The sequence below is a fragment of the Giraffa tippelskirchi genome, chromosome 3 (assembly GCF_054371585.1).
Source record: "Giraffa tippelskirchi isolate mGirTip1 chromosome 3, T2T-mGirTip1v1.2.pri, whole genome shotgun sequence".
NCBI classification, from domain to species: Eukaryota; Metazoa; Chordata; class Mammalia; order Artiodactyla; family Giraffidae; genus Giraffa; species Giraffa tippelskirchi.
The window spans coordinates 191,534,255-191,561,740 of record NC_137277.1 but is presented as its reverse complement, the minus strand read 5'-3'; the positions used below and the strand labels follow the sequence as shown (position 1 = coordinate 191,561,740).

Sequence of the window (27,486 nt, the reverse complement as noted above, 5' to 3'; positions counted from 1 at the left end):
TGAGTTTTTCCACACAAAGGCCAGAGAAAGATGCCCAACACACAGGAAACCCAGGAGACTGAGCCATCCCGGGGGTGACCCAGCCTGGATGACTTGTCCAAACCTGCTTAGACTTTTTTTTTTAATCGATTTTATTTTATTGTTTATTTTTAATCGGAGTGTAATTGCACGCCCAGGCCGTCTCAGAGCCGAGCTGAGCCCCCTGCGCTTTACAGCAGCTTCCACCAGCCCGGCCTCACTCAGTTCGTCCTACACGCCCCTTCCTCCGCTGTGTCCACGAGTCTGTCCTCTACGTCCGCGTCTCTATTCCTGCCCTGCACACGGGTTCTTCAGTCTCACTTGTCCAGGCTCCATAGACGTGCCTTCATATACGATGTTTGTCTTTCCTGGCTCCTCTCTGAAGGTGTAGCCCGATCTGTGACCCCAGCCTCCCTGCTTTCCCCGCCTTCTCCTCTCTGATACCCTGTTTGGAACAGAGAGGCGAGTCTGGGTGGACCCAGGTGCCCACGGCTCCAGGCAGGGATGGGGCGGTGGGATGGGGCCTCAGACCCGCACCCCCGCTCGCAGGCTTCCGAAACCCTCACCTCTTGCCAGGAAGCTGACCGGGCCAGCCTGCCACCGGTCCTGGCATCAGTGCCAAACCGGGTCCCGGTCTTGGGGGCAGCTCCAGGACAGAGGAGGGGCTGAGGAGCCACCGCCGGCCCCGGGGGAGGAGGGGCTGAGCCACTGGGCCACAGAGCGCAGGTGCTGACTCACGGCCTCCGCCGGGCACTGAGCGTATAAAGGAAGCAGCCGCGGGGCTTCCTGAGCCAGCGATGGCCTGGGGGACGGTGGTCCACGTGGCCCCGGGGCAGCCCACCCACGCTGTGTGTGTGCTGGGCACCGAGACGCAGCTGGATGTCTACGGGTGAGCAGGGGACACTCTGGGGCCATGGGCAGGTCTGGGGCTGTGGATGAACAAGTTCTGCTGCCATACGAGGGGTTTGGCTCAAGCTTCAGGCTCCAGCCTCTGCGGCCACTGCCGGGGAGAAGCCGGAGAGCCAAGATCCGAGTGGCCCTGGGATTCTCCTGGACTCAAGGCAGTGGTTCATCGCCACAGGCAAGCGGGGCTTCCCCAGGGCCTCACCGCAAAGGAAATACAGTAGGGCAAGCAGGACCACATCCTTTCACGCTTGAGGCCATGAAGCTCAGAGAGGGTCTGTGACTTGCCTGAGGTCACACAGTACGTGGATCCTGGAAACCAGTCTGGCCTCTGGATTTCACGGCCCAGGCCTGGTTCCCCTTGCAGTGTGTTGTCCTGCACGTAGTCAAGCCTCCCTCCGTGGGTGTTTAATAGCATGAGTGTGATGAGACAGGTTCTGGCCTGGAGCAGCGTGGGCAGAGACCTGGCCCTGCTATTGGTCAGCTGAGATGCCTTGGGCCACTGAGCCTCAGTTTCTTCATCTGTGAAATGGGGATTATACCACTTTGTAGGGTGCTTGCAGGGATTAAGGGTGAAAAACTTGAAAACGTCTGTTGAGTACTTACTACAGGGCTGGACCTGCCCCTGGAAGTTGTGCTTTTATTCATTCATTCCTTCAACAAATGCTAATTGAACCCCTATTGTATCCAAGCCCCGTGCCAGGCTCTAGCTAAACAAGGTGGTCTAAGCCACTCTTGGTGGGCGTGGCTGGGTCACTGCAGTGCCAGCCTCTGGCTTCCGCCACCACGGGTGAGCATCTACGCTTCTGGAAGGTGCCCAGAGGACAGTTTGGCACATTTCTTTGAGTGTCTCTTGACTCCTGAAACGGAGCAGCAGAACAGCAGGAAATGTCTGGGGCCTCCCGGGGATAAGGAGGCAGGAAGGAGGCCGAGAGGGTGAGGACTAGGGCAGAGGAGGCCCACAGTCATCCAGGCCGCCCTGCTCCGGGGGGAGTCTGTCCACGGGGAGGCCTCGAGCCCGGGGTCCCAGCCCCGCTGGCTCACACAGTCATGGCCGATATTCAAGTCACGCTTGGTACGCACAGCTCATTCAATCCCCTGGTGAGGCAGGCAGCGCTGTCCCCATTTCACGGAAGAGGAAGCTTGTTTTTACCATTTACCTTTCAGTTGTCCACTTTTTTCTATGTTGACTTTGTCTCTGTACTTGCCTTTTTGAAGGAAATTTTCCTGTTCTTTTGAAAAATTGCTTTTTTTTTTGCATTTCTTTTCCATGGATGGTCTTGATCCCTGTCTCCTGCACAATGTCACGAACCTCTGTCTATAGTTCATCAGGCGCTCTGTCTATCAGGTCTAGTCCCTTAAATCTATTTGTCACTTCCACTGTATACTCATAAGGGATTTGATTTAGGTCATAGCTGAATGGTCTAGTGGTTTTCCCTACTTTCTTCAATTTAAGTCTGAATTTGGCAATAAGGAGTTCATGATCTGAGCCACAGTCTGCTCCCAGTCTTGTTTTTGCTGACTGTATAGAGCTTCTCCATCTTTGGCTGCAAAGAATATAATCAATCTGATTTCGATGTTGACCATCTGGTGATGTCCATGTGTAGAGTCTTCTCTTGTGTTGTTGGAAGAGGGTGTGTGTTATGACCAGTAAACAAAATGGCTGTCTGAGGAGGCCTTACAAACAGTTGTGAAAAGAAGAGAAGCAAAAATCAAAGGAGAAAAGGAAAGATATTTCCATCTGAATGCAGAGTTCCAAAGAATAGCAAGGGGATATAAGAAAGCCTTCCTCAGTGATCAATGCAAAGAAATAGAGGAAAACAACAGAATGGGAAAGACTAGAGATCTCTTGAAGAAAATTAGAGATACCAGGGGAACATTTCATGCAAAGATGGGCTCGGTAAAGGACAGAAATGGTATGGACCTAACAGAAGCAGAAGATATTAAGAAGAGGTGGCAAGAATACACAGAAGAACTGTACAAAAAAGATCTTCACGACCCAGATAATCACGATGGTGTGATCACTCACCTAGAGCCAGACATCCTGGAATGTGAAGTCAAGTGGGCCTTAGAAAGCATCACTACGAACAAAGCTAGTGGAGGTGATGGAATTCCAGTTGAGCTATTTCAAATCCTAAAAGATGATGCTGTGAAAGTGCTACACTCGATATGCCAGCAAATCTGGAAAACTCAGCAGAGGCCACAGGACTGGAAAAGGTCAGTTTTCATTCTAATCCCAAAGAAAGGCAATGCCAAAGAATGCTCAAACTACCGCACAATTGCACTCATCTCACACGCTAGTAAAGTAATGCTCAAAATTCTCCAAGCCAGGCTTCAGCAATACATGAACCGTGAACTTCCAGATGTTCAAGCTGGTTTTAGAAAAGGCAGATGAACCAGAGATCAAATTGCCAACATCCGGTGGATCATCAAAAAACAAGAGAGTTCCAGAAAAACATCTATTTCTGCTTTATTGACTATGCCAAAGCCTTTGACTGTGTGGATCACAATAAACTGTGGAAAATTCTGAAAGAGATGGGAATACCAGACCATCTGACCTGTCTCTTGAGAAACCTGCATGCAGGTCAGGAAGCAACAGTTAGAACTGGACATGGAACAACAGACTGGTTCCAAATAGGAAAAGGAGTACGTCAAGGCTGTATATTGTCACCCTGCTTATTTAACTTATATGCAGAGTACATCATGAGAAACGCTGGGCTGGAGGAAACACAAGCTGGAATCAAGATTGCCGGGAGAAATATCAATAACCTCAGATATGCGGATGACACCACCCTTATGACAGAAAGTGAAGAACTAAAGAGCCTCTTGATGAAAGTGAAAGAGGAGAGTGAAAAAGTTGGCTTAAAGCTCAACATTTAGAAAACTAAGATCATGGCATTTGGTCCCATCACCTCATGGGAAATAGATGGGGAAACAGTGCAAACAGTGTCAGACTTTATTTTGGGGGGTTCCAAAATCACTGCTGATGGTGATTGCAGCCATGAAATTAAAAGATGCTTACTCCTTGGAAGGAAGGTTATGACCAACCTAGATAGCATATTGAAAAGCAGAGACATTACTCTGCCAACACAGGTCCGTGTAGTCAAGGCTATGGTTTTTCCAGTAGTCATGTATGGATGTGAGAGCTGGATGGTGAAGAAAGCTGAGCGCCAAAGATTTGATGCTTTGGAACTGTGGTGTTGGAGAAGACTCTTGAGAGTCCCTTGGACTGCAAGAAGATCCAACCAATCCATCCTAAAGGAGATCAGTCCTGAGTGTTTATTGGAAGAACTGATGTTGAAGCTGAAACTCCAATGCTTTGGCCACCTCATGTGAAGAGTTGACTCATTGGAAAAGACCCTGATGCTGGGAAGGATTGGGGGCAGGAGGAGAAAGGGACGACAGAGGATGAGATGGCTAGATGGCATCACCGACTCGATTGACATGGGTTTGGGTAAACTCCGGGAGCTGGTGATGGACAGGGAGCCTGGCGTGCTGCGATTCATGGGGTCACAAAGAGTTGGACATGATTGAGCAACTGAACTGAACTTTGAAAAATTATTGCATTTTCTCCAGGTATGGAAATTTGTGGACTCTATTTCTATTCTTTTGGTGAATACCTTTACACTTTAATAATAAAATTTTGAAAGTGAAATTTGCTCTGTCATGTCCGACTCTTTGCCACCCCATGGGCTATAGCCCACCAGGCTCCTCTGTCCATGGGATTCTCCAGGCAGGAACACTGAAGGGGCTGCCATGCCCTCCTCCAGGGCATCTTCCCGACCCAGGGATCGACCTTGCGTCTCTTATGTCTCCTGTGTTGGCAGGTGGGTTCTTTACCACCATGTCACCAGGGAAGCCCGCTGCCTCCTGAAAACCTACTTATTACCGCTGGTCAGGGTCAGTCTGTCCGCACTGGTGGGAAAGGGAGAGCCCTGGGGCCAGCAGCAGTGGGCCGGGCCCCGCCTCACCGTGTCCGTCTGTCCTCCCCGTCTGTCTCCTCCACAGCTCTGCCCCCAAGGGCTACACATCCTTCAGCATCACTGCCTCCCCAGGAGTGGTTGTGGATGTTGCCCACAGGCCTCCAGCCAAGAAGAATCCCGCAGGCTCGTCCCAGTGGCCCCTGGAGCCAGGGCTGGACGTGAGCCTGAAGCTGAGAGTGGCCAGCGAGAGCGCAGGTGACCAGCAGGTGAGGGCAGCGCCGGGGGCTGGGAGGCGGGGAGGTCAGCAGGTCCTAACAGGTCGGTCTGCCAGCATTGACCCATGGCCTCAGCCACTCTCAGAGCCTCCTTGTCTCCGGAAGAGCTCATGACAGCTTGTTCCAGCCATAGCATCCTCACATTGAGATGTCAGGGCCTTATGGAGGTCAGGGTTTTGATTCAATTTATTCATTCAGCAAATGTTTAATAATTGCCTTCTCTGTGCCAGGCACAGTCAGAACCTGAAGATTTTAATGAACAAGAAAGATGAGATTGCAGCCCCTGTGGTGCTTGCAGCCTATGGGCGAGAGCATCACATAATATAAACAGCAATTGTGGGGTCTGCTGTGAAGCTCGTCAGGTTGCCCCCGGGAACTCTGGTCTTTGCCCTTGCATTTAGCTTCATATGGCTGCTGTAACAAAGGACCACAATTTTAAAGCAACAAAAACATATCCTCTCACATTTCTGGAGGACAGAAGTCTGAAATCAAGGTGTCAGCAGGACCATGTTCTTTGGAATCGGTTCTTTGAGGAGAATCAGTTCTTTGCCTCTTCCAGCTGCTGGTGGCTGTTGGCATCCCTAGACTGATGGCCACATGGCTCCAAGCTCTGCCCCCGTGGCCCATACCTCCTCCTCAATCTCTCTCTGCCTCCTTCTTAGCAGGACACTTGTCATTGGACTTAAGGCCTGACTGGATAACACAGGATGATCTTGAGATCCTTAATTACATCTGCAAACATCTTTTTTTTTCCCCAAATGGGGTCACATTCACAGGATCCAGGGATTAGGATGTGGACATATCTTTTGGGGAATCACCATTTAACCCGCTGTACTCACATTGACTATAGATGGATAAACAGGAACCTCTGGAGGTTCTCACACACAGATCTGGGCCAATAACCACTTGTTCCCAGCAGGGGAGGCCAAGCAGTCTCTCCCTGGGGGCAGATGGTTGTTTCCTGTTGTAAGAACACAGACCTTGGGCATCAAAGCTGGTCAGCGAGTGAGTAATCAGGGAAAGCTTCCTGGAAGAGGCAGCAAGCTGAAGGACGGTATGAATGACCTATTTAAGAGGGGTAAAGAGGAGCGAGGGCTCACCATAGAGGACCCAGCCTGAGTGCGCAGTCTGGACAAGAGAGGGTGAGATGTGTGTCGGGAGAGCTGAGGATCCGGCCTGAGTGCGCAGCCTGGACAAGAGAGGGTGAGGTGTGCGTCGGGGAAGCTGAAAGAGGCTTGTGTGGAAAGAAAGGAGGGTGGAGAGAGGGAGCCAGTGTCAGAGGGTTTGGCTTCCGGGACCTCTTTCTCTTGGGGCAACAGGAAGCCAACAGGAACCTTTCCTCCAGGAGCAGCGAGACCATATATGTGCATTAGAAAGACCCACTGGCTGCAGTGGGGTGAGTCGATCAGATCCAGGCAGGGCGACCAGTCAGCAGACGGACACCACGGTTCAGACGCAAGGTGACGGCAGCTGTGAGGTTTCTCTGGATGCCCGCCGCCTACAGGGCAGGTCCAGACACCTCAGTGTGGCCCCCGGGAGCTCTTGGGTTTGTTCTGGGGAACTCCCCTCCATCATCTTGCTCGGAAGTGTGGTTCCTGATGCCCGGCCAGGCGGGGCCGATCAGATGGGTTCTCCCTGGATTTGGAGCCTTGGGAGACGGGAGCTGGTGTTTCTCGATCTCAGCAGCAGCTGCCCTGAAGGGGCCAGTCCCCGCTCAAAGCCCCTGCTCCCCGTCCGTGGAGTGCTGGGGCCCAGCCTTTCCGAGCCTGGTTCCTCAGGGCTCCTCCCTCCTCCTGCTGGCCAGCGTTCCCTGTGGCTGTCAGCCCGGCCTCCCTCTCATGCCTCTCCCATCACACCCCCAACTGCTGGGCTCCTGCGGCCCCTCCAGGACCCCCCTCAAAGGGTGCCTCCCCGGCCCCCTGCAGGCAGAGTGAGCCCTGGGGCCCCGGCTCCCGAAGGACCCTCTTCTATGCATCACGGTCGCTTGAGTGTCCTGCGGCCCCTCCAGTCGCACCCGCTGGGGTGTCCCCAGTAGGCTGGGGGCCCCGTCCCTGTCTCCTGCGCTCCCCACTCCGAGCTGGCACGTAACAGGCCGTTTAGTGTTTGTTGAATGACTAAGGAAGTCATTGGTGGTTTGCTCCTGTTTTGCAGGTTCAGATTTCATACCATGGGCCCGCACCCACCTCGGCTGAAGCCCTGCTCTACGTCACTGGGGTCGGTAAGTGACGCCCAGCATCTCGGAGCTCAGCCCCTCCCCCTCCACACACACCCCACGCAGGAGAAACTACACCCCGACGCTTACTTGAGACCAAGCAGAGAAAAGAAGAATTTCTAGACAGCCATACATCTGGCAGTTCATAAACATTCCTTCCCCAGCCCGTGAACCACAAATACAGCTGGAGATAGGGCATTTGCACGGAGATTCAATTACATCTCAGTATTTTATTTCTCAGCTTAGGAATTGGCATGTGGATTTTCAACATATGAGTCTCTGTACCTTTTTGAAACCTCAAATATTTATCAGAAAAATAGATGATGATACTGTCTTACACAATAATATAGACCAGTATCCCCCAAATGATTTACATCCCACCGTCACCATTTTTGCCATATCAGTGATCTATACTCTATTTAGTATTCTTCTTCAAATAAAGTATGTTTTAACTTGCCCTCATATTGGACAATAATATCACAATACCAGCATTATTTAAATGTACATTAAATATATGAACAGCACGTGAAGGTTTCACTCATTTATTTCATAATAAATGTCATTTATTTATTTCATTAATAAATACAAATATAAATAAATTTCATTCATTATTTCATTAAAACACATTTTAATAATTTTATTATTATTATTTAGCACTTCCTCTATGCTGGACAGGGTGCCAAGACTTTACATTTAAACCTTACAACAATCCAATGAAATTGCCACTATTATTGTCCCATTTTACAGTTGAAGAAACTGAGGTACAAGAGGTAAAGAGACTCGCCCAAGATTACACAGCTGGTTAGCAAAGGAGCCAGGAAGCTCTGGCCGCCGGGTGCTGTGCTCTCCGGCACAACACTGACATTTGGCTTTGTGTACATTTGAAAGGTCGTCCAGGTCAGTCTCGTTCTGTGATCTTTAAGGTCACTACTCGGTTATCACTGGATGACCGTGTCGTCCTGTGTTCTGATGAGGGGGAAAGCATACGCCTTCTCACCCACGCCGTTTGGACAGAGCAGCTGCGTCTGAGGCTGTGGTTTGTCCCGCGTGCAGAGAATGAAAAGGCAGGCGGGACTGAAGCAGCCACTGTGCCCCTGCTGCTGCTCACGGGGGCTGAGGGTGGGGCCAGAGGCTTTTGCGAGGGGACGAGGGGTCCTTGCAGGAGCTCTGCCTCATACACCCACTGGGGTGGGTGGGAACTCTTTCTGAAACCCTGCGGTGGGGGGCGCACGGGGCAGACGCAGGGTCTGGCTGGCATCCCGGTGGTGGCAGGGCCTCCACCCAAGAAGGATGCCTGTGGTCAGGAGCCCCTGCTCCTCTGTTTGAATTGCATCCAGACTTCTTGGGGGACACGGGGGTGCTGTGTCTCCTCTGAAGGGGAGGGAAAGAAGCCTTCGTGCAGGTAAATCTCCTGGGAAAAGGACTATCCGTCTGGGGCCAGACCAACCCTCTCCTCTTATTTCCTGCGATTTCAGAAATCTCCTTGAGTGCAGACATCAGCCGCACTGGCAAAATGAAGCCCACGGGAAGCGTGAAGGACCAGGTACACACATCTTGACCTTTACCGGGCCCTGAATGGCCGCCTGACTCTGCTGGGCTCGCCTCACACGCCCCCTGGTGGTGATGGGGTGAACAGCACCATGTGTCATATATCCAAGTTAATAGGCCAAGAAACACACGTTTAGGAAGAAAAAGAAAATTAAAATCACCAATACCATCATTGTTTTGGCTCATACAGGTCCCATCGAGTCTACAAAACTAGATTTTCATGATTGCAGATTCAGAGAATGTGTCATCCCACAAACTGAAACCTAGATTCCCTCAGTTCATGCAGAGCAGAGAAAACCTGCAGGCAGGTCTTGACCCCGGCCCCAAATTCTGGACCGTGGAGGATTCTAAGATGGCCCAGCAGTTAGGACTCCACGCTTCCACTGCAGGGGTCCTAGGTTCAATCCCCGGCTGGAGAACTAAGATCCTGTATGAGGGACTTTCCGGTAATAAAGAGCCCGCCTGCCAACGCAGGAGACATAGAGATGTGGGTTCGATCCCAGGGTCAGGAAGATCCCCTGGAGGAGGGAATGGCAATCCACTCCCGCATTCTTGCCTGGAAAATTCCCACGGACAGAGGAGCCTGGCGGGCTGCAGTCCATGGGGTCACAGAGAGTCAGACATGACTTAGCAACTAGACAGAGACGAAGTGCCCCATAGCCAAAAAAAACACCCCCTGTGCTAGAGGTCAGCGCCTGGCGGGAAAGGCTCACACGGGGTGAATAACAGAGAAAAGAGGCAGTGGACGGAGGAGGGAAGGGGGCAGGTGGGGCGGGGAGGGTATGCTGCAGAAATGCAGGGTGGTGGGGTACCCAGGCGACGAACTGTCTTAAACCTCAGGATAAACGCATGGAGTCCCTGAAGCCCCAAAGCTGCCTGCACATTTTTATGCTGATCTGGCCTTTAATTAACTAATTAATAATGTTTTTGGACACGCTGCACAGCTTGCAAGATCTTAGTTTCTCTGCCCTGGGCAGTGAAAACGCCAAGCCCTATTCACTGGAGCATCAGGGCAATCCCCATGTGCTACTGTGCAAGCCCTATTCACTGGAGCATCAGAGCAATCCCCATGTGCTACTGTGCACTTAAGGATGCTAGGACCTGTCAGAAATGAGGATCCCCTTGTGGCGTCAGTCAACACTGAAGGGAGGAGGTGCAGCTCTGGGAGTGGGATCCGTCCTTCTGTCTTTTTCCCAAATTGCAGTTGTTCCCTGGGGCCCAACGCTCTGCTACAAACAGAAGATGTCATCACTGCTGAGATTCTTGACGGGAGGGGCTGCTCCATTTGCTTTCATCTTTGCAGAGATCGCAGCCAGCTCTGAGAATAGTGCCCACACATCCATGAAAGGGTTAATTAAGAGTTCTCATAAGAGGAGCTATTTAGATCTGAATCTTGACACAAACCTTTAGCTCAGTTTGGTTTGCCAATCCAACAGTTTTTAAAAGCTGTTGAAATGAATTTTACTGTCTTGGGCTACTATCTTCATTTTTTAAATTTTTTAAAGAATTTTTTTATGTGGACCATTTTTAAAGTCTTTATTGAATGTGTTACAATATTGCTTCTGTTTTAGGTTTTGATTTTTTGACCACGAGGCATGTGGGGTCTTAGGTCCCTGATGAGGGATCAAACCCACACCCCTGGCATTGGAAGGCAAAGTCTTAACCACTGAACCCCCAGGGAAGTCCCTTGGGTTCTTTTTTTAAAATAGATGAACTGAATTTGTTTATGGCTTTGAGGGGAGGCAAAAATCCACTCTCGGGACCAAAATACTACCTGATGTGGGAGCAAGATGTGTAAACCGCACGGGACTATGAGGTGCTCAGCAAGGTGGCGGGCTTCCCCAAGAGCGGGAGGGGTACACATGTCCCTAAGCGTGCCCGTCTCTGCTGGGTCCACAGAGGGCCTGGACCTGGGGCCCCCGCGGGCAGGGTGCCATCCTGCTGGTGAACTGTGACAGAGACAACCTCGACTCTTCCGCTGTGGACTACAACGATGACCAGCTTGACGACAATGGTAAAGACCCCCAAGATCTGGTGGACATAGGGGTTTTGTCTTTTTGTAAAGTCTTTTGTCCTGAGCCTTGCAACAGCCCTCAGAAACCAGGGTTATTGGAAGCATGCTCTTGTTAGCACACGGGTTAGGTAGGAGAAGGAGTGGACAAGGGCCCTGAGAGGGTGTGACCCGCCCAAGGTCACACAGCAGCCGGGGAGGGCTGGGAGCGATGTTGAGTGTCCCGATGCCGCCTCAGGGCCCAGTGTCCATCCCTAGCCTGTTGCCCAACCCAAACTTCTGCTCTTAGGTCAAGCCTGCAGCCCAGAATACTTTAAAACAAAAGCCTGATGAGAGCTCCAAACTCAGGTCAGAATGGCCCTGAGGCCCAGCCAGTCTGGGCACTGCTCTAACCAGTTTGGAATTATTAACTCAACTGATCCTTCAGCTCAAGGCTCAGAAGTATGTATGGTTCTCATCCCCACTTTACAGATGGGAAAACTGAGGTACAGGGAAGTCAAGCAACTTGCTCCGGGCCGCACAGCTAGTAAGTGTGTGGCTCAGGATTTGAGCCCAGGCATCCTGACATCAGGGCAGGTTTAGGGGCACAAGACAGGTTTAGGAGCCCTGCTGGCACACCTCCGAGTCGTGGCCAGGATGGAAGACGCACGGCCCACCTGTACTGGAGGAGGGCGCCCAGGGAGTGAGGGCATCTGGCCAGGGCAGCGGCTACTGCCTTCCTGTGGGAGTTGCTGGAATGGCCTAGAAACAGATGCAGTTTGAAGTTGCGTGCAGTTGGCGTGTCCTGATGCCAGGGGGCAGCGTCTCCATGGCGCCTGGCACACATGTACCTGTATGGACCCTCCCAGGGGCAAGGGGCTTCGCGCCTGTGACTGCAGCCTTTCCGTGTGGGCTCTGGGCTTAGCCCTGCGTGCTGACAAGGAAGCAGAGGTGTGGAAGCGGAAATAACCCCCAGGCTCACACAGACCCAGGGCGCACAGCCTGCCCGCTCCAGCGCCCGTCACCATGGGACCCTCGTCTGGCTCTGCTTTCCCCACGACTTTGTCAGCCGCCATTCAGGCTGGTTCATTTCCCACGCAGGCCCCAGGGAGATACTTTTCCACTCATTCACTTCACAAATGATTATTGAGCATCTGCCTTGTGCTAGGCATTGATCTAGATGCTTCTCAGAGCCGGGGACAAAGCAACAAGCAAGATAGACGTGGTTTCTGCCTCGCCAAGCTAACATCCTAAGCTCATCCTGGTGGGAGGGGTCATGTCCAAAACCTTGATTCGCTTTAATTCTAAAATGAAAACGGTCATTTAAAAACTAGAAAGAGCATAAAGAAAATAAAGCCAGGTGATGAGATGAAGGGTGGTCCGGGGGGAGGGCGATCTCAGGGGCTGACGTCTCAGGCACGCCCTTCTCTTTCCAGACCTGAAGGACCTGTCCCTGGTGACCCTGAGCACGAAGACCCCCAAGGACTTTTTCAGCAAGCACCAGCTGGTGCTCCATGTGGCCAAATCCGAGATGGACAAAGTCAGGGTGTTTCAGGACAATGGTGAGTCGTCTGGCCGTCACCTCAGTGTTGCCTCCCCGCCCCCGCCAAAGGGACCCGGCCTCTGCACACCCGAGCTCCTACCGTGCACCAGGTTCTAAGAATCAAGGAAGCAGCAGGGAGCAAGTTGGAGGGCATCTCTGAAAAGACAGGCACAGAAAGGGCGCAGACAAAACACAGGCGGCAAGACGAGGTCTGCTGCCGGGTGAGCGCAGAGAAGGGAACGCCCCCCCAAGCCCTGCCGTATCGGTCTGTGTGTCCGTCTCTCTCTCTCTCTCACACGCACACACATGCACACACGCACACACACAAGACTCATTGACAGGAGCTGTCTTGCTTTTGTTTTTTAAAGCAATTGGGTTTTTTTGTTCGTTTGATTTCTATGTTTTCTTGGCCACGTCGTGTGGCGTGCAGCAGTCTAATTCCCCAACCAGGGGTTGAACCCCCTCCCCCTGCAGTGGAAGAGCGGCGTCTAACCCATGGGGCTGCCAGAGAAGTTCCCACAGAGGTTGTTGAATCCAAGCTGACTGCACATAATAACTGTAACATGTAATCATTTGTTCAACAATCTGCTGATCAGAAACAGTAGCTGCTCAGTGGCTTGGGGGCACGTGCCCCCGAGAGCTAGGTCAGCTCCAGGCACAGGGAACAGAGCAAAGAACTTAGCAAAGTCTCTGCCCTCAGCGGGATGGGAGCGATGATGTGGGAAAAACCGTTGTCTGCAGCCCCCGAAGACACTAAATGCTGCACAGAAGGATGAAGCGGGGGGGGGGAGCGGGGTGGCTGGCGGGGAGGCCCCCCAGAAGGTCACTGAGCAGAGGGAGATGGAGGGGCACCAGGGGAGGGCGCTCTGAGGCAGAGGGGAGCGCAGGTGCAAAGGCTCTGAGGTGGACCCAGGGAGGCCAGTGCGTCTGAGAGCACCAGGCAAGGTTTGAGAGCGTGAACAGGGTAGAGAAGAAAGGCCAGAGGGGAGGGGCCGGGTCAGGGAGGCAGGGAATGACTGTGGCTCCTCGTCTGCATGGTGGGGGGTCTGTGAGGGCTGTGCTGAGGAGCACTCCGACTTGACTTACTTCCGTTCAGACCACAGGGATTAGAGTGACATTGGTTTGGCCACAAACCAATTCCTTGCCTCTGCGGAGGTATCACCTCCTCCAGGAAGCCTTCCCTGACCTTCCAGCACTTATTGCTATCTGTGATTTTTGACTGTCTTTTCTTCTCCCTACTGTGGTGCTAGTGGTGAAGAACCCGCCTGCCGATGCAGGAGATGTAAGAGGCAAGGGTTTGATCCCTGGATTGGGAACATCCCCTGGAGGAGAGCAAGGCAGCCCACTCCAGTGTTCTTGCCTGGAAAATCTCTGGGACTGAGAAGCCTGGTGGGCTAGGGTCCATAGGGTTGCAAAGAGTCAGACACGACAGCAGTCACTTAGCATGCATGGATGCACTTAGCCAGTAGACCGCGTGCTCCCTGGGGCCAAGGACAAAGACTGTCTCCCTGACCCTTTGGAGTCAGCTGCGAGCAGGTGATGGGCAGGGAGTAGATGAGTGACAGAATGAACTATGACCCTGCTGGGCTTTCTGTAGCGCTGGGTGGCTCAGGCCCCCCATCACTCCAGTCCGGTGACGTTGCTGAGGCTCAGTCCTTTCCCCCTGAGGAGGGGCTCAGGCTCTTCTGAGACAGGGACACGGCGCTGAGCCCCCTGCTCGCTCCTAGGGGGCCAGCAGCCCTCCAGGTACAGTGTGGTCCTGGGGCCCCAGCGCCCATCTCACCTGCTGGAGCTCCCTGGCGGCCGGCACAGCACGGACTTCTACGTAGAGGGCCTGGCCTTCCCCGACGCCAGCTTCCCCGGGCTGGTCTCCCTCCACCTCTCCCTGCTGGACACGTCCAACCCGGTAGGCTGGGGGCCGGGGCTTCCAGGCGCTGGCCCAGCTGGGGAGGGGGCTCCCGTTGCCCGGCGGGGGGGCCGGTGCTGGGGCCTGGCTGCTCTCACAGCCCTGTCCCCCCCGCAGGCGCTCCCCCAAAGCCTGGTTTTCCAGGACAGCGTGGTCTTCCGCGTGGCCCCCTGGATCATGACCCCCAACACCCAGGCCCCGAAGGAGGTGTACGTGTGCAGGTGAGGGCCCCAGACCCCCCAGGGAGACCCTGGGCAGCACCCCGGAGGGCTGCGTGCCGGCGGCACGGATGGGGTCGGAGGTGCTCCCGCTGCTGAGGGCAGAGGCTTGTTTGGAGCCCTGAGCAGGCAGGGAAGTCATCGTGGGCGGTGTTTCCATGTCACTCTCTGGCCCCGAGGCATCCTGAGGGCAGCTTTAGCGCCTGGGGGCCTTTGGACTTTGCCAGACCCAGAAGATGAGAACTCTGGTCCTCTGGGTGAGGCCTCCGGGCCCCCACGAGGGCGGCACTCATTTCAAACGTCCGTTCCTGACCAACCTCTGAGCTTCCGTTCTCGACTCTGGGGCAGGACACACGGAGGGCGGGGGCCCTGGGCATCCATCCCGCCATCCGGGGAGCCTCTGATAACCACGCAGGGCCTCAGGGGGCCTTCCCCCCTCTGCTTCTTCCTTCCTCTTGGGGGAGGGGGGCTGAGAATGTAACCTAGTGGTCAGGACGCAGCCTGGAAGCCAGCAGGACCTGGACTTGAATGCACGTGGTGTGACCTTGACTTTCACCTCCTCGCTGGGCCTTCTTTTAGGCGGAAGGGTGCCCGCTGGTTCCCCTCCTGGGTTGTCAGCAGAGTTCAGGGAAACAGCTTGCTGAGAGCAGAGAGACAGGGCGAGCGGGGGTCTCCATCGGGCTCCAGGGGTCTCGAAGCACCCACCGTGGGGGTCCCCTCCTCTGCCCCGGCCTCAGCTCCTGCTCCGCCCTCAGTCCAGCTCGCCCCCTCCGAGCCCAGCCAAGGCCCCTGGGTGCAGGATCAGGGGCACTAAGGGCCTTTTCTTTCTTCCTGATCTTTCTAGGTTATTTGAAAACGAGGACTTCCTGACGTCACTGGCCGCGCTGGCCAAGAAAGCCAAGTGCAAGCTCATCGTCTGTGACCAGGAGGAGAGCGTGGATGACCGGTGGATGCAGGTGTGCGGCCCTCAGGGCAGGCGGGCTGGGCACGCGGGGGGCACGCCCCTATGGTCGAGGGACACGGACCCGGCTCCAGGGGCTTGGCCCCGCCCCCCGCTGGCCACCCTTCCTCGGCCGGGCAGGGAGTGAAGAGCCTCCCAGGGTCCCTGCAGACGGGGGCGGCTCAGGAGAGTGGCCCTACTGACATTTACTGTGTCCACGGCCTGCTAGCTGTGCCACCGAGATAACCTCCTTCCTGCTCGAAAAGTCTCAGACAACTCAGGAAACTGCAGAAATGCTGCAAAGCTCGGGGGCTGGGGCTCAAGCGGCCGGTCCAGCGGCCCTGCCTCCACGCCGGCCTCCACGCCAGGCCACAGCCCTGCTCCAGTGTCTTCCAAGGCGCCCGTCTCCTCCTCTCAGCGCCCATCTACTCCTTTCAGCTACCTCCCAATCGAGTTGCCCCACGTCCGCCACCCTGGATCAGCACTCCTTTCTGTGCCAGGCCCCCCACCCCACCCCGCATCCTGCCGTGAGCCCCTGGAGGGCCGAGGGCGAGCGGTCAGCTCCGCACCCGCCCCTGACATCGGTGGGCCGAGTGGGCTTCCCCGCCTCCCCTTCCACTGCCCTCCCTGACCCACCACGTCCCTCCCCTGTTCCTTCTCTCCAACTGCCCTCCCCATGCCCACCCCCACGTCCACATCAGGCCTGTCCGATCCCAGTTCAAATCCCCCCCATAAATGTCCTCAATCCCTCCAGCAGGAATTCGTACTGCTCGCTTCTAATAATACCTTCTAACCCCAAAATAGGGCCTCCCTGGTGGCTCAGATGGTAAAGAATCCGTCTGCACAGCAGGAGACCCGGGTTGGATCCCCGGGTCAGGAGGATCCCCTGGAGAAGGGACTGGCAACCCACTCCAGTATTCTTGCCTGGAGAGTCCCGGGGACAGAGGAGCCTGACGGGCTACAGTCTGTGGGTCATAAAGAGTCGGACACGACTGAGCGACTAACACACAGCCCCCACATAATGCCCTCTCTTCCCTTCCCATCATTCCGCCTGTGTTAGATCAGACTACGCGAAATGGCTGAAATGTCGCCGTTTTTTATCTCAGAGAATGGCAGTTTGAACCTCCAAGATGGTTCAGCCTAATAGTGTTTTATGTCCAATGTCACGCCTGCCGGCTGGAATACTGGCCGGGTGTGCACCCGATCCATTCTGCGCCCTCCCGTCTCTGCCCCAGGGGCTCAGCTGGGGCCTTACCCGCCCTCTTTTGGGGCAGGATTACCTCTGCCCTCCAGGCCTCAACTCAGCAGTGCTCTTTTTAAATTATTATTATTTTTCATTTGTGGGCTTCCCTGGTGGCCCAGTTGGTAAAGAATCCACCTGCAATGCGGGAGATCTGTGTTCAGTCGCTGGGTTGGGAAGATCCCCCGGAGAAGGGAAAGGCCACCCACTCCAATGTTCTGGCCTGGAGAGCCCCGTGGACTGTATGGTCCATGGGGTTGCAGAGTCGGACACGGCTGAGCCACTTTCACCTCACTTTCATTGTTCGTCTGTACTGGAGAGTAGCCGCTTCACAAGGCGTCAGTTTCCGCTCTGCGGCAAAGCGGGTCGGCTACACGTGCACACGTGCTGTGCTCAGTCGCTCAGTCGTGTCCCACTCCGCGACCCCGTGGGCTGCAGCCGGCAGGCTCCTCTGTCCATGGGATTCTCCAGACAAGAATACAGGAGTAGGTTGCCATGCCCTCCTCCAGGGGATCTTCCTGACCCAGGGATCAAACCCAGGTCTCCCACAATGCGAGCGGATTCTTTACCATTGGAGCCACCGGAAGCCCAGGAATACTAGAGTGGGTAGCCTATCCCTTCTCCAGGGGAGCTTCCTGACCCAGGAATCGAACCAGGGCCTCCAGCATTGCAGGCGGATCATTTACCAGCTGAGCTACCCGGGAAGGCCATTTAGGTCATCACAGAGTGCTGAGTAGAGCTCTCTGTGCCACACTAGAACCTCTTTACCAAGTCTCCCCTGCGCCATCCCAGCTGCTTTGGGGTCCCTCCTCTGTGTTCCCCAGATCCCTCACCCCCTCCCAGCACTGGGTGCAGAACGCCCAGCTCTTGGATTGCCCCTCAAGCTCAGGGCCCATGGCTGGTACACCAAGGGTCCCTGGCACCCACCAGGAGCAAGAGCGAAGGGCACCCAGATTGATTCCTCTGCACATGGATTCAAGTACAGGACAGTAAGCTCTGCTTTCCCAGAGCCCCTCTTCTGGAGTTGAATAACCCCCGTGCATTTGCCCTTGACCCCACGGGGAGAGAGAGCAGATGGTTCTCCAGCCCCCATCCCTGCGCCGGGCGTCGGGACCCAGGCAGCAGGTGTGACAGCCTCCCTGGCACTCTCCCTGCGCAGGACGAGATGGAGATTGGCTACACCCAAGCCCCGCACCAGACGCTGCCCGTGGTCTTTGACTCCCCGAGGAACAGAGGCCTGAAGAACTTCCCCGTCAAGTGCATGCTGGTACGTGCGGCGCGGGGGGCACCAGCGCTGAGCGCCCGCCTCCCGCCTCCTTCCTGGCATCCATCCCCCGCCCCACACTTAGCACCCGGCAGGGGCGTAGTGGGTAGGATGCCCGAGCGGGCATCACATGGGTGGAGGGCAGTTTTTAAAATTATCTGTTGTGATCTTTTTTTTAAGTTTGTATTTCTGTGTGTGCATGCGTGCTCAGTCGTGTCCAACTCTTTGCAACCCCCTGGGCTATAGATAGCCAGGCTCCTCTGTCCATGGGATTCTCCAGGCAAGAATACAGGAGTGGGTTACCATTTCCTCCTCCAGGGGATCTTCCCTACCCAGGGATCAAACCCAGGTCTCCTGCATTGGCAGGCAGATTCTCTACCGCTGAGCCACCTGGGAAGACCCTTTTAAAGTTACTATTTTATTTTAATTTTCTTTTTCAGCTGCACGGCTTGACATGCGGGATCTTAGTTCCCTGACCAGGGATCAAATCCACACTCCGTGTGTTGGAAGCGCGGAGTCTTAGCCACTGAAACTTCAGAAAGCCTCTGGCCGGGATATTTCTGTTATGTGATGAGATCTGGATTTGGCTTCCCAAAGCCCTTTCCGGCTATGAGCTCACACTGTCCCTCAGGAAGACCCTACTGAGCGTGTAGGTCAGCACCCTGTAGGGGGCTGTGGGCATTCTTGCTCCACTGGAGATGCTCCTGGGACCTCCCTGGGGTCCAGCGGTTAGGGCTCTGCTCTTCCATGGTACAGGGCACAGGTTCAACCCCCGGCCAAGCAACTAAGACCCATGAGGGGTGTAGCCAAAAGGAAAAAAGATGCTCTTCGGCAAGGTGGGGGTAGGGCCCGGACCAGAACCTTCCTCAGTATCCAGCTGGAGGCTCTGTCTTTTGAGTGGGAGTCTGACTTTCAGGGGCTCCCCTTGGGACATGCAGGGTATTCAGGACCAGGGTGGTCATTTCCTCGAGGTGACTTTATCAACCAAGGTCTCTATATGTGTTTAGGGGGTCAGGTGAGGGCGACATTTCAGTGAGTCATGCTTGACTAACCGGGCAGCTTCCTGCAAACTCAGCACAGAATAATAAAAACAATAACAATAATAATGGTTACATTTTTGAGCTCGCATCCTGTGGCAATCACCATGCTGAATGCCTACATGAGCTCATATAATTTGTCTGACAACCTCTAATAGTAGGTGCTATTACTAGGCCCATTTTATAGATGAAGAAACTGAGGCTCAGAAGGTGAAGCGGCTTTCTCGAGGTCACAAAAAAGACAGTTAAGTTGGAATTCAAACCAGGCCATGAGCACCCTGCCCCCTGCTTTCCGAGGAAGACCCCAGGCCTGTGCTCTGAGCCCTGACAGCCCCTGACCTCAGGCACCCAGGGAAGACGAAGGAAGAGTGTGGGGTGCGAGCTTTGCTGCGGTGAGCGGCTCCCAAGGGGCATTCTGTCCCCCAAGGGGAAGGAGCTGCGGTGAGCGGCTCCCAAGGGGCATTCTGTCCCCCAAGGGGAAGGAGGTGACCTTGCCCACACAGGAGGCTTTGAAAGGAAACTTGAGTTTAACTCGCTGGCTCCCCTGTGCTGAGCGGTGCCGAGGCAAGGGTTTACTGGGGTCATGATGTCTCTGCCATTCGGTTCAGTTCAGTTCAGTCGCTCAGTCGTGTCCGACTCTTTACATCCCCGTGGACTGTACCACACCACGCTTCCCTGTCTATCACCAACTCCCAGAGTTTGCTCAAACTCATGTCCATCGAGTCGGTGATGCCATCCAACCATCTCCTCCTCTCTCACCCCCTTCTCCTCTCGCCTTCAATCTTTGCCAGCATCAGGATCTTTTCTAGTGAGTCAGTTCTTTGCATCAGGTGGCCAAACTACTGGAGCTTCAACTTCAGCATCAGTCTTTCCAATGAATGTTCAGGACTGATTTCCTTAAGATGGACTGGTTGGATCTCCTTGCAGTCCAAGGAATTCGCAAGAGTCTTCTCCAAAACCATAGTTCAAAAGCATCAATTCTTTGGCGCTCAGCTTTCTTTATGGTCCAACTCTCACATCCATACATGACTGCTGGAAAAACCATAGCTTTGACTAGACAGACCTTTGTTGGCAAAGTAATGTCTCTGCTTTTTAATATGCTGACCACTAGAAGCTGAAAAAGGAAGGAAAATCATTCTCTCCCAGAGCCTCCAGAAGGAGCCAGCCTGCCACCCCTTGATTTCAGTCCAGTGAGGCTGGCTTCAGACCTCTGACCTCAGAACAGTGAGAGAATGGACGTGTGCTGTTTGCCGCCACTGGTCGGCCTACAGCGGCAGCTGGAAACTCACCCCAGGCAGGAAGGTGCGGCCCATGCGGCCTTCCCATGAGGATGGAAGGGTCACAGCCTCAAGGGCAGGCCCATTGCAGCCCCAGGTCGGGACGTGACCCCGTGCGGACCAAGATCATCTGCTGTAGAGACAGCTCGAATCGCAGACTGTCTGACTTTAGCTTCCGCTCTGAAAATTAGGATAAAAATGACACCTTGCAGATTTATTTTTACGCCCGAGTTAAAGTTTACGAAGTGGCCCCAGTGCTCAGGGGTAACGCATCCACCTGCCGATGCAGGAGTCGCAGGAGACGTGGGTTCGATTCCTGGGTCAGATAGATCCCCTGATGGAGGAAATGGGGACCCACTCCAGTATTCTTCCTTGGGAAATCCTGTGGACAGAGGAGCCTGACAGCCTATAAATCCATGGAGTCACAAAGAGCCGGACACAACTGAGCGACTGAGGACGCACACACGCGCAGGGTTAGAAGCAGCGGGCGCCCCTCCGAGGCCCATAAACCCCCGCTCTTGCCCGCGCTGACTCAGCTTGCCTTCAGAATCCCTCAGGTGGTAACGGGACCTGCTCTGAAGTGGCTGAAGGATTTCTTCTATGACCAAGCTCGTCTTTAAACCTGGACCCCATGCTCTCTTCCCCAAGACCCTGGGTTCTCTAACTCTTGGCCCCTGCTTCTCCCACCCCAGGGTCCAGATTTTGGCTACGTTACTCGAGGGCCTCAGACGAGCAGTGTGACTGACCTCGACTCCTTTGGGAACCTGGAAGTGAGCCCCCCAGTCACGGTCGGGGGGAAGGCGTACCCACTGGGCAGGATTCTCATTGGGGACAGCGGTTACCCCAGGTGAGGAGAGGAGGTGGGGGGGCCTGGACTCAGGGGCCCAGGGGAGTGGGGTGCAGCAGAGGCCAGAGCAGAGGGCTTCCCTGCTGGCTCCCAGCCCAAGAGGGCTCAGCAGGGACATCCCTGGGGTCCCATGGGTTAAGACTCCACACTTCCAACACGGGGGGCCTGGGTTGGTCCCTGGCTGGGAAACGAAGACCCTGCATGTTTCTCAGCACAGCAAATAAAAAAAAAGAGGCTCAACAAACTTGAGGGACTGTGGGAAATTGGAGCACACAGCAAAGAACACCCAGTGAGGAGCCCAGCAGTTCCAAGCTCAGCTCGGCCACTTACATGCGTCGGGTCCGTAAATATTTGCTGAGCACCTGCTACGTGCAGGCCCTGTGCTAGGAGCTAGCAAGGAGTGCGGCCCTGAACAGGACAGGTAAGCCCCTACCTCTGTCCTAGTGGGGAAGACGCGTCACAGAAAAGCATACAAAGAAGAATTTCCAGCAGTAAAAAAAAGCGCAAAAGACAGGCAGGAGAGGAGCGGGAAGCAGCGTAGGGTGACCCAGGAGGCCTCTCTGGGGCGGGGCCTTTGATCCGAGGCCCGATGACAAGGAGGACGTGGCCGCATGCAGATCTGGAGCAGAGAGTTCCTGGGCAGGGACTTCCCCGCTGATCCAGCGACTGAGACTCCGCGCTCCCAACACAGGGGAGCTTGGGTTCGATTCCTGCTCAGGGAACTAAATCCCATATGCAGCAGCTAAGAGTTTGTGGGCTGCAGCTGAAGCATCCACAAACCACCACTAAGGCCCAGTGCAGCCAAATAAATAAATGGTTTTTGAAAAGATCATGGGCAAAGGCCCTGAGGCAGGAATCAACTTGGTGGGTTCAAGGTCAGAGTGGCTAAAACAGAAACTGACCAAGACAGAGTGAGGGGCCAGATCACAACGGTCCCTGGAGGTCAGGGCAGGGAGAACACGGAAGGCAGGAAGGTGAAGGGGTGTCCGCGAGGGCGCACAGCTAACAAGGGTGCGCTGACTCGGTGGGACCAGCTCCACACCCCACGGCGACGCTGCCCACAACCCCGGCGTCCAGGCTGAGTCAGCAGGCGGAGCTTGCGGAGGCTAAGCACTGGCCCCACGTACTTGACTGACCCCATGCCTCGGCTGTCCCCAGTGATACTGGGGCGACAATTTCTAAATTCCTCAGATGGTAGGAGATGTAATGATAATAAAAGGCATCCCAGGGTCTGAATCCCTTCCCTGAAGAATCCTGACTGCTTCACCAAGTCCCAGGCCCTCAGAGACTTCCTTGGTAACTCCCACCCTTGTGGACTCCCCCACCCCCAACTCCCCATGAAAGTGAAAGCTTTAGTCACTCACTCACTCATGTCCGACTCTTTGTGTGTCCATGGACTGTAACTCACCAGGCTTCTCTGTGCATGGGATTCTCCAGGCAAGAATACTGGAGTGGGTTGCCATTTCCTCCTCCGAGGGATCCTCCTGACCCAGGGATCGAACCCTGTCTCCTGCAGGGCAGGCAGGCTCTTTACCAGCTGAGCCACAGGGACGCCTGTCTGCCCATTGCTGCTGTTGCTGTTCAGTCGCTCAGTCGTGTCAGACTATGTGTGACCCCGTGAACCGCAGCACACCTGGCCTCCCTGTCCTTCACTATCTTCCGGAGCTGGCTCAAACTCATGTCCTCTGAGTCAATGATGCCATCCAACCATCCCATCCTCTGTCGCCCCCTTCTCCTCCTGCCTTCATCTTGCCCACCATCAGGGTCTTTTTCCAGTGAGTCGGCTCTTGGCATTGGGTGACCAAAGTATTGGAGCTTCAGCTTCAGAGTCAGTCCTTCCAATGAATATTCAGGGTTGATTTCCTCTAGGATTGACTGGGTTGACCTTGCTGTCCAAGGGACTCTCAAGAGTCTTCTCCAGCACCACAGCCCAAAAGCATACCCGTCTCCCCATAACACTCCTATGTTGGCAGCAAGGAGAGCCAGGAGATGCACCGGGCCCTGCAGGACTTCCTGGGAGCTCAGCAGGTGCAGGCCCCTGTGAGGCTGTACTCTGACTGGCTGTCTGTGGGCCACGTGGACGAGTTCCTGAGCTTCGTCCCAGTGCACAAGAAGGTATGGTCCGGGGGGGCTGCCTGGAGGAAGCCACAGGCCTCCTTCCCAGGTTCCCAGACTCAGCTCTGCCTCTGCCGGGGGTGGGGGGCACTGACCTTACCTTCCCAACTCTTCTTTCTCCCTCATCCAGAAGGGGGCATGGAAGAAGCAGCCAGCCTAGGTCCAAGCCCACACTCCCCACACCCTAGGCAGAGCCTTCCTCCCTGGAAGCCCCGGGACCAAACTAACCTCTGACCCCAGGGTTTCTGCCCCCAGGGCTTCCGGCTTCTCCTGGCCAGCCCCAGGTCCTGCTACAGACTGTTCCAGGAGCAGCTGAAGGAGGGCCACGGGGAGGTCCTGCTGTTCCAAGGGCTCAAGAGTAAGTTGGCCACGCCCGTTCTTTCCCCTGGAAACCTTCCTCTGCCTTCACGTGGTCTCCCATCACCAGATGGAATCACTCAGACCACTGGGATCCGCCCAGCCACCGGGCACCAGGTGCTGTGTGAGCACTTGGGGTGCTGCGTGAACAAGGAGGAGGAGATCCCTGCCCTTGGGACTCACAGTCCGGGTCGGGTCGAGTGAGTTCAGGAAGCAACTAAACACAGGGGCTTTGAGGGGTGTCTGGGAGCAGCCCAAGGAAGGCTTCCTGGAGGAGGCAAAGATCAGGCCTGAGTATGAGCGATGAGCAGGAGTTGGCCAGATAAATGGGGCAGTGGGATGGGACTAAAGATAGTTCAGGCAGAAGGAACAGCCAAGGCTCAGAGGCAGGAGAAAGCAAGATGTGTTTGAGGACCTGAAAAAAAGTTCAATCCGGATGGAGCACAGAATAAAATATTTTTTTTAGTGATGTCCACAGACTCAGGCTGGAGTCAGAGGTTGAAGTCACTACAACTGACAGTTTTCACCCAGTATCTGTATTTGTGCTGGAGCATCAGGCAATGGTCAGGCCTCTGTTTGCCCCTCAGGGAATGGGATCCCTTTGGAGACAAGAGAATTTATGAAACTGAAAGTAACACTCTTAATAAGAACTTACCCCGGGTAAATTATTTTATTAAAGTCATTTACCTCCCAGATGCTCATAACAAACCTGTGTGTTCTGAATCATTGCTGTCCCCATTTTATAGATGGGAAAACTGAGTCCCTACTGGACATTCTGGGAAGAGCAAAGTGGATCTCTGAATTCACCTGCTTCTTTTTCTTTTTCTCCATGACAGGAAAAACGCAGCAGAAAATAAAGGACATTCTGTCAGACAAGAAACTGAGAGAACACAATTCCTACGTGGAGGTACTAGCCTGGCCGCTCAGGGCCTGACACTCGCCCCCACCCCCGCTCCCAGCTAGCCTGGCCACTCAGGGCCTGACACTCGCCCCCACCCCCGCTCCCAGCTCTCTCCCCCGAGGTTAGAAGCCGAGGACAGAGCCTTCTGGGTGATCAGTCCCAGGATCTGGGTCGGTGTGTGTGTGTGTGTGTGTGTGTGTGTGTGTGTGTGTGTGTGTGTGTGTGTGTGTGTGTGAGAGAGAGAGAGAGAGAGAGAGAGAGACAGGAACACAGTCAAGGTGAAGCACAGAAAAGAGAGAGTTGGCAAAGTCAGAGAAAGACAGGGCAAACTCCAAAACAGGCCCGGAGGTGTGAAAGAGGCCAAGTGCCAGAGTGACCGGGAAGGTGGGGACAGTGAAGCGGAGACCGGAGGGGCTGAGCAACAGCCGAGCAGGAGGGAGGGCCGGGAGGCGCCCGCGTGCCTTCCCGACCCTGTCTCAGGTCCTCCCGGATAGACCGGCCGGCCTGCACCCCCCACCCCCTGCAGTCCTCGCCCCGCCCACCGCTGCCCCTCCTCCCACCCCTAGAAATGCATTGACTGGAACCGGGCAGTGCTGAAGAGGGAGCTGGGCCTCACCGAGCGGGACATCGTGGACATCCCCCAGCTCTTCAAGCTCATCAAAGACTCTCGAGGGACCCCCAAGGCCGAAGCCTTTTTCCCAAACATGGTGAGGACGCGGACCTCCGAGCTCACCCAGCTTTGCCCGCTGTCTTAAGTCCTAGAGGCCGCTTGGGCCGTGAATCCAGGAGGCTTGGCTCTCTGCTCACCCCTTGGGGTTTGCGTGGCCCTCTCCGGCTTGCAGAGCCTTTAAGGGGCAACCGCCTGGGGGTGGAAAATCTGTGGTCACCTCCGCTTTACAGATGATGCGCAGGGGAGTCAGGTCTCTGGCAAGAGCTGGGGTTCAGAGCTTGGGGTCTGGCTGCAGTGCCCGCTGTGGGCTTCCTTGTGTCGGGCCAGGTGAGAGCCAGCCGAGTGGTCTGCAAACTGGATTCCCTAGGACGCTGGGGTTCCGAGACAGGGCCTCCCTCACATGGTTTAGATTTGTTTCCGTTTTATGCTTTGAGATACTGCAGGAAATTTTGTTTAGAAAAAAAGATTCCTTGGCTCAAAGGAGACAGAAGGGAGCCCCCCCCTCAGCCTCCACTCCTGAATGAAAGTCCTCAGCCCCACGCAGGTCATTCCTTTCCGCAGTTTAGCCCAGGGGGACAGAAAGCTGACGCCTGTGGCTGGCAGTGCAGCGTCTCAGACGAAGGAATCAGGAATCGCTGAGGGCTGACTCGGTTCCTCCTCCGTGTGAGGCCCCAGGTGGAGCCCTGACGGGAGCTGGGGGCGAGGGCCTGGCTGTGGAGAAGGCGGAGAAGTCGAGAGTGCCAGGCCCCCGGCACGGGCTGAGTCTGAGCACCCAGATGTCCCTTCAGTGACTCATAAGCCCTGGAGACTGACTCCGAGCTCACTACACGCGGCACAGGCTGCATACCTGTTCTTATCCAACTGTCAGAGCCTGGACATGTGTTTGGCTCTTTCTGCTGATGAGGCGCAGAGAGGCCAAGTGACTTGCCCGAGGCTGCACAGCTGTATAATAGTGCTGGGATTCAAGTCCACAGGCCACCTCCCAATATAATACCTTATGTAAACGACTGTGGAGGAAGCACAGTTGTTTACATAAGGTATTATGTATGGAAAGTGCTATAAAATGGGTAGTCACTTACTCACCGGATCGTAATATCAGCAGATCCTTATTAAATGCCTCCTCTGTGCCGGGCACTGTGCTGGAAGCTATGGGAACACAGAGGATGACAAGTTGCCAGAGTCTGGAGAGTCACCGGCTGCTTCACAGAGGCAGTGGCATTGGAGCAGGGCCTTGAGGAACCGAGTTTGCCGGAGGGTGGCAGCGAGGAGGGAGGGAAAGGGTGGAGACCACGGACCCCAGCGTCCGAGGCTTGGGTACAGGACCTAGCCTCGCTCCCTGGCCTTCAGTGGCTCACATCACCTTTCTGGGCCTCAGTTTGCTGGCCTGTGAAGTGGGCCTGTTAGGGGACACTCAGGTGGAGCCGCAAGCCACACACCGCTGCCGCTGACCTGGGCGCCTCCTTCTCTGCAGGTGAACATGCTGGTGCTGGGGAAGCACCTGGGCATCCCCAAGCCCTTCGGGCCCGTCATCAACGGCCACTGCTGCCTGGAGGAGAAGGTGCGGTCCCTGCTGGAGCCGCTGGGCCTCCACTGCACCTTCATCGACGACTACTATGCCTACCACGTTCGGCAAGGGGACGTGCACTGCGGCACCAACGTGCGCCGACAGCCCTTCTCCTTCAAGTGGTGGCACATGGAGCTCTGAGCCGGCCGCTTCCCTCGGGGGCTCCTGGCCGAGACCCCGGCTCAGCTACGCAAATAACTTAGTTACGTGAATAACTTAGCTACGCGAATAACTTAGTTACGTGAATAACTTAGCTACGCAAATAACTTAGTTACGTGAATAACTTAGCTACGCAAATAACTTAGTTGCGTGAATAACTTAGCTACGCGAATAACTTGGGTGCTTTGTCTCTGTCACATCAATTCACGTCTCATGTGTAGCTGTTCTATACTCGTGAAGGGCTTTAAAGCGATGTTCTTGTATTTTCAACAATAAGCTTGATTTTTACAAGACCATATTAAAAGGTTGATCCCAGGGTGATGGTCTGACCTCCTGTGATCCTACCGAAGCTTTAGAGATGGGAGCAGCATCTTCCCAGCAGCTGTGATTTCTCAGTTCTAAGGACGGTCAGCTCTTACTCAGCCAGCCCATCAGCTGATATCTCTTATCTCCTAGAGGAGATATTGTTTCTGCCAGGTTTAATTACCAAAAAAACACCCCACACACATCTGGACCAAATATTCGATAACATTATTTATCAAAATAAATTTATTAAAAGTATTCAAAGACCGCTTCAAA

The 27,486-nt window shown here is 54.7% G+C and overlaps 1 protein-coding gene across 3 annotated transcripts; it reads left to right on the top strand.

Moving 5' to 3' along the window:
* The first annotated feature begins 760 nt into the window (after window positions 1-760).
* PADI4 (peptidyl arginine deiminase 4) lies at window positions 761-27,486 on the top strand. Of its 3 annotated transcripts, none has more exons than XM_081580899.1 (17): window positions 761-907; window positions 4,930-5,110; window positions 7,271-7,337; window positions 8,807-8,874; window positions 10,779-10,893; window positions 12,306-12,431; window positions 14,140-14,318; window positions 14,436-14,539; window positions 15,381-15,492; window positions 17,876-17,983; window positions 20,987-21,141; window positions 23,115-23,256; window positions 23,497-23,614; window positions 24,450-24,520; window positions 25,081-25,221; window positions 26,656-26,933; window positions 27,071-27,402. In XM_081580899.1, the coding sequence occupies exons 1-16, from the start codon at window positions 816-818 to the stop codon at window positions 26,887-26,889; spliced, it is 2,013 nt and encodes a 670-aa protein (XP_081437025.1). In that variant the 5' UTR covers window positions 761-815; the 3' UTR covers window positions 26,890-26,933; window positions 27,071-27,402. The 3 variants fall into 3 exon arrangements, with proteins under 3 accessions (XP_081437025.1, XP_081437026.1, XP_081437027.1); XM_081580901.1 differs by having other exon boundaries at window positions 816-907; window positions 23,512-23,614; window positions 27,071-27,486; XM_081580900.1 differs by having other exon boundaries at window positions 780-907; window positions 23,512-23,614; window positions 26,656-27,486.

What these genes read in the sequence shown, in the direction of transcription:
- PADI4 (XM_081580899.1), top strand. Translation starts at nt 816, where the DNA reads ATGGCCTGGGGGACGGTGGTCCACGTGGCCCCGGGGCAGCCCACCCAC. An exon ending in AGAGCGCAGGTGACCAGCAG is followed by an intron (nt 5,111 to 7,270) that starts GTGAGGGCAGCG and finishes CCTGTTTTGCAG; the next exon opens with GTTCAGATTTCATACCATGG. An exon ending in AAGGAGGTGTACGTGTGCAG is followed by an intron (nt 14,540 to 15,380) that starts GTGAGGGCCCCA and finishes TGATCTTTCTAG; the next exon opens with GTTATTTGAAAACGAGGACT.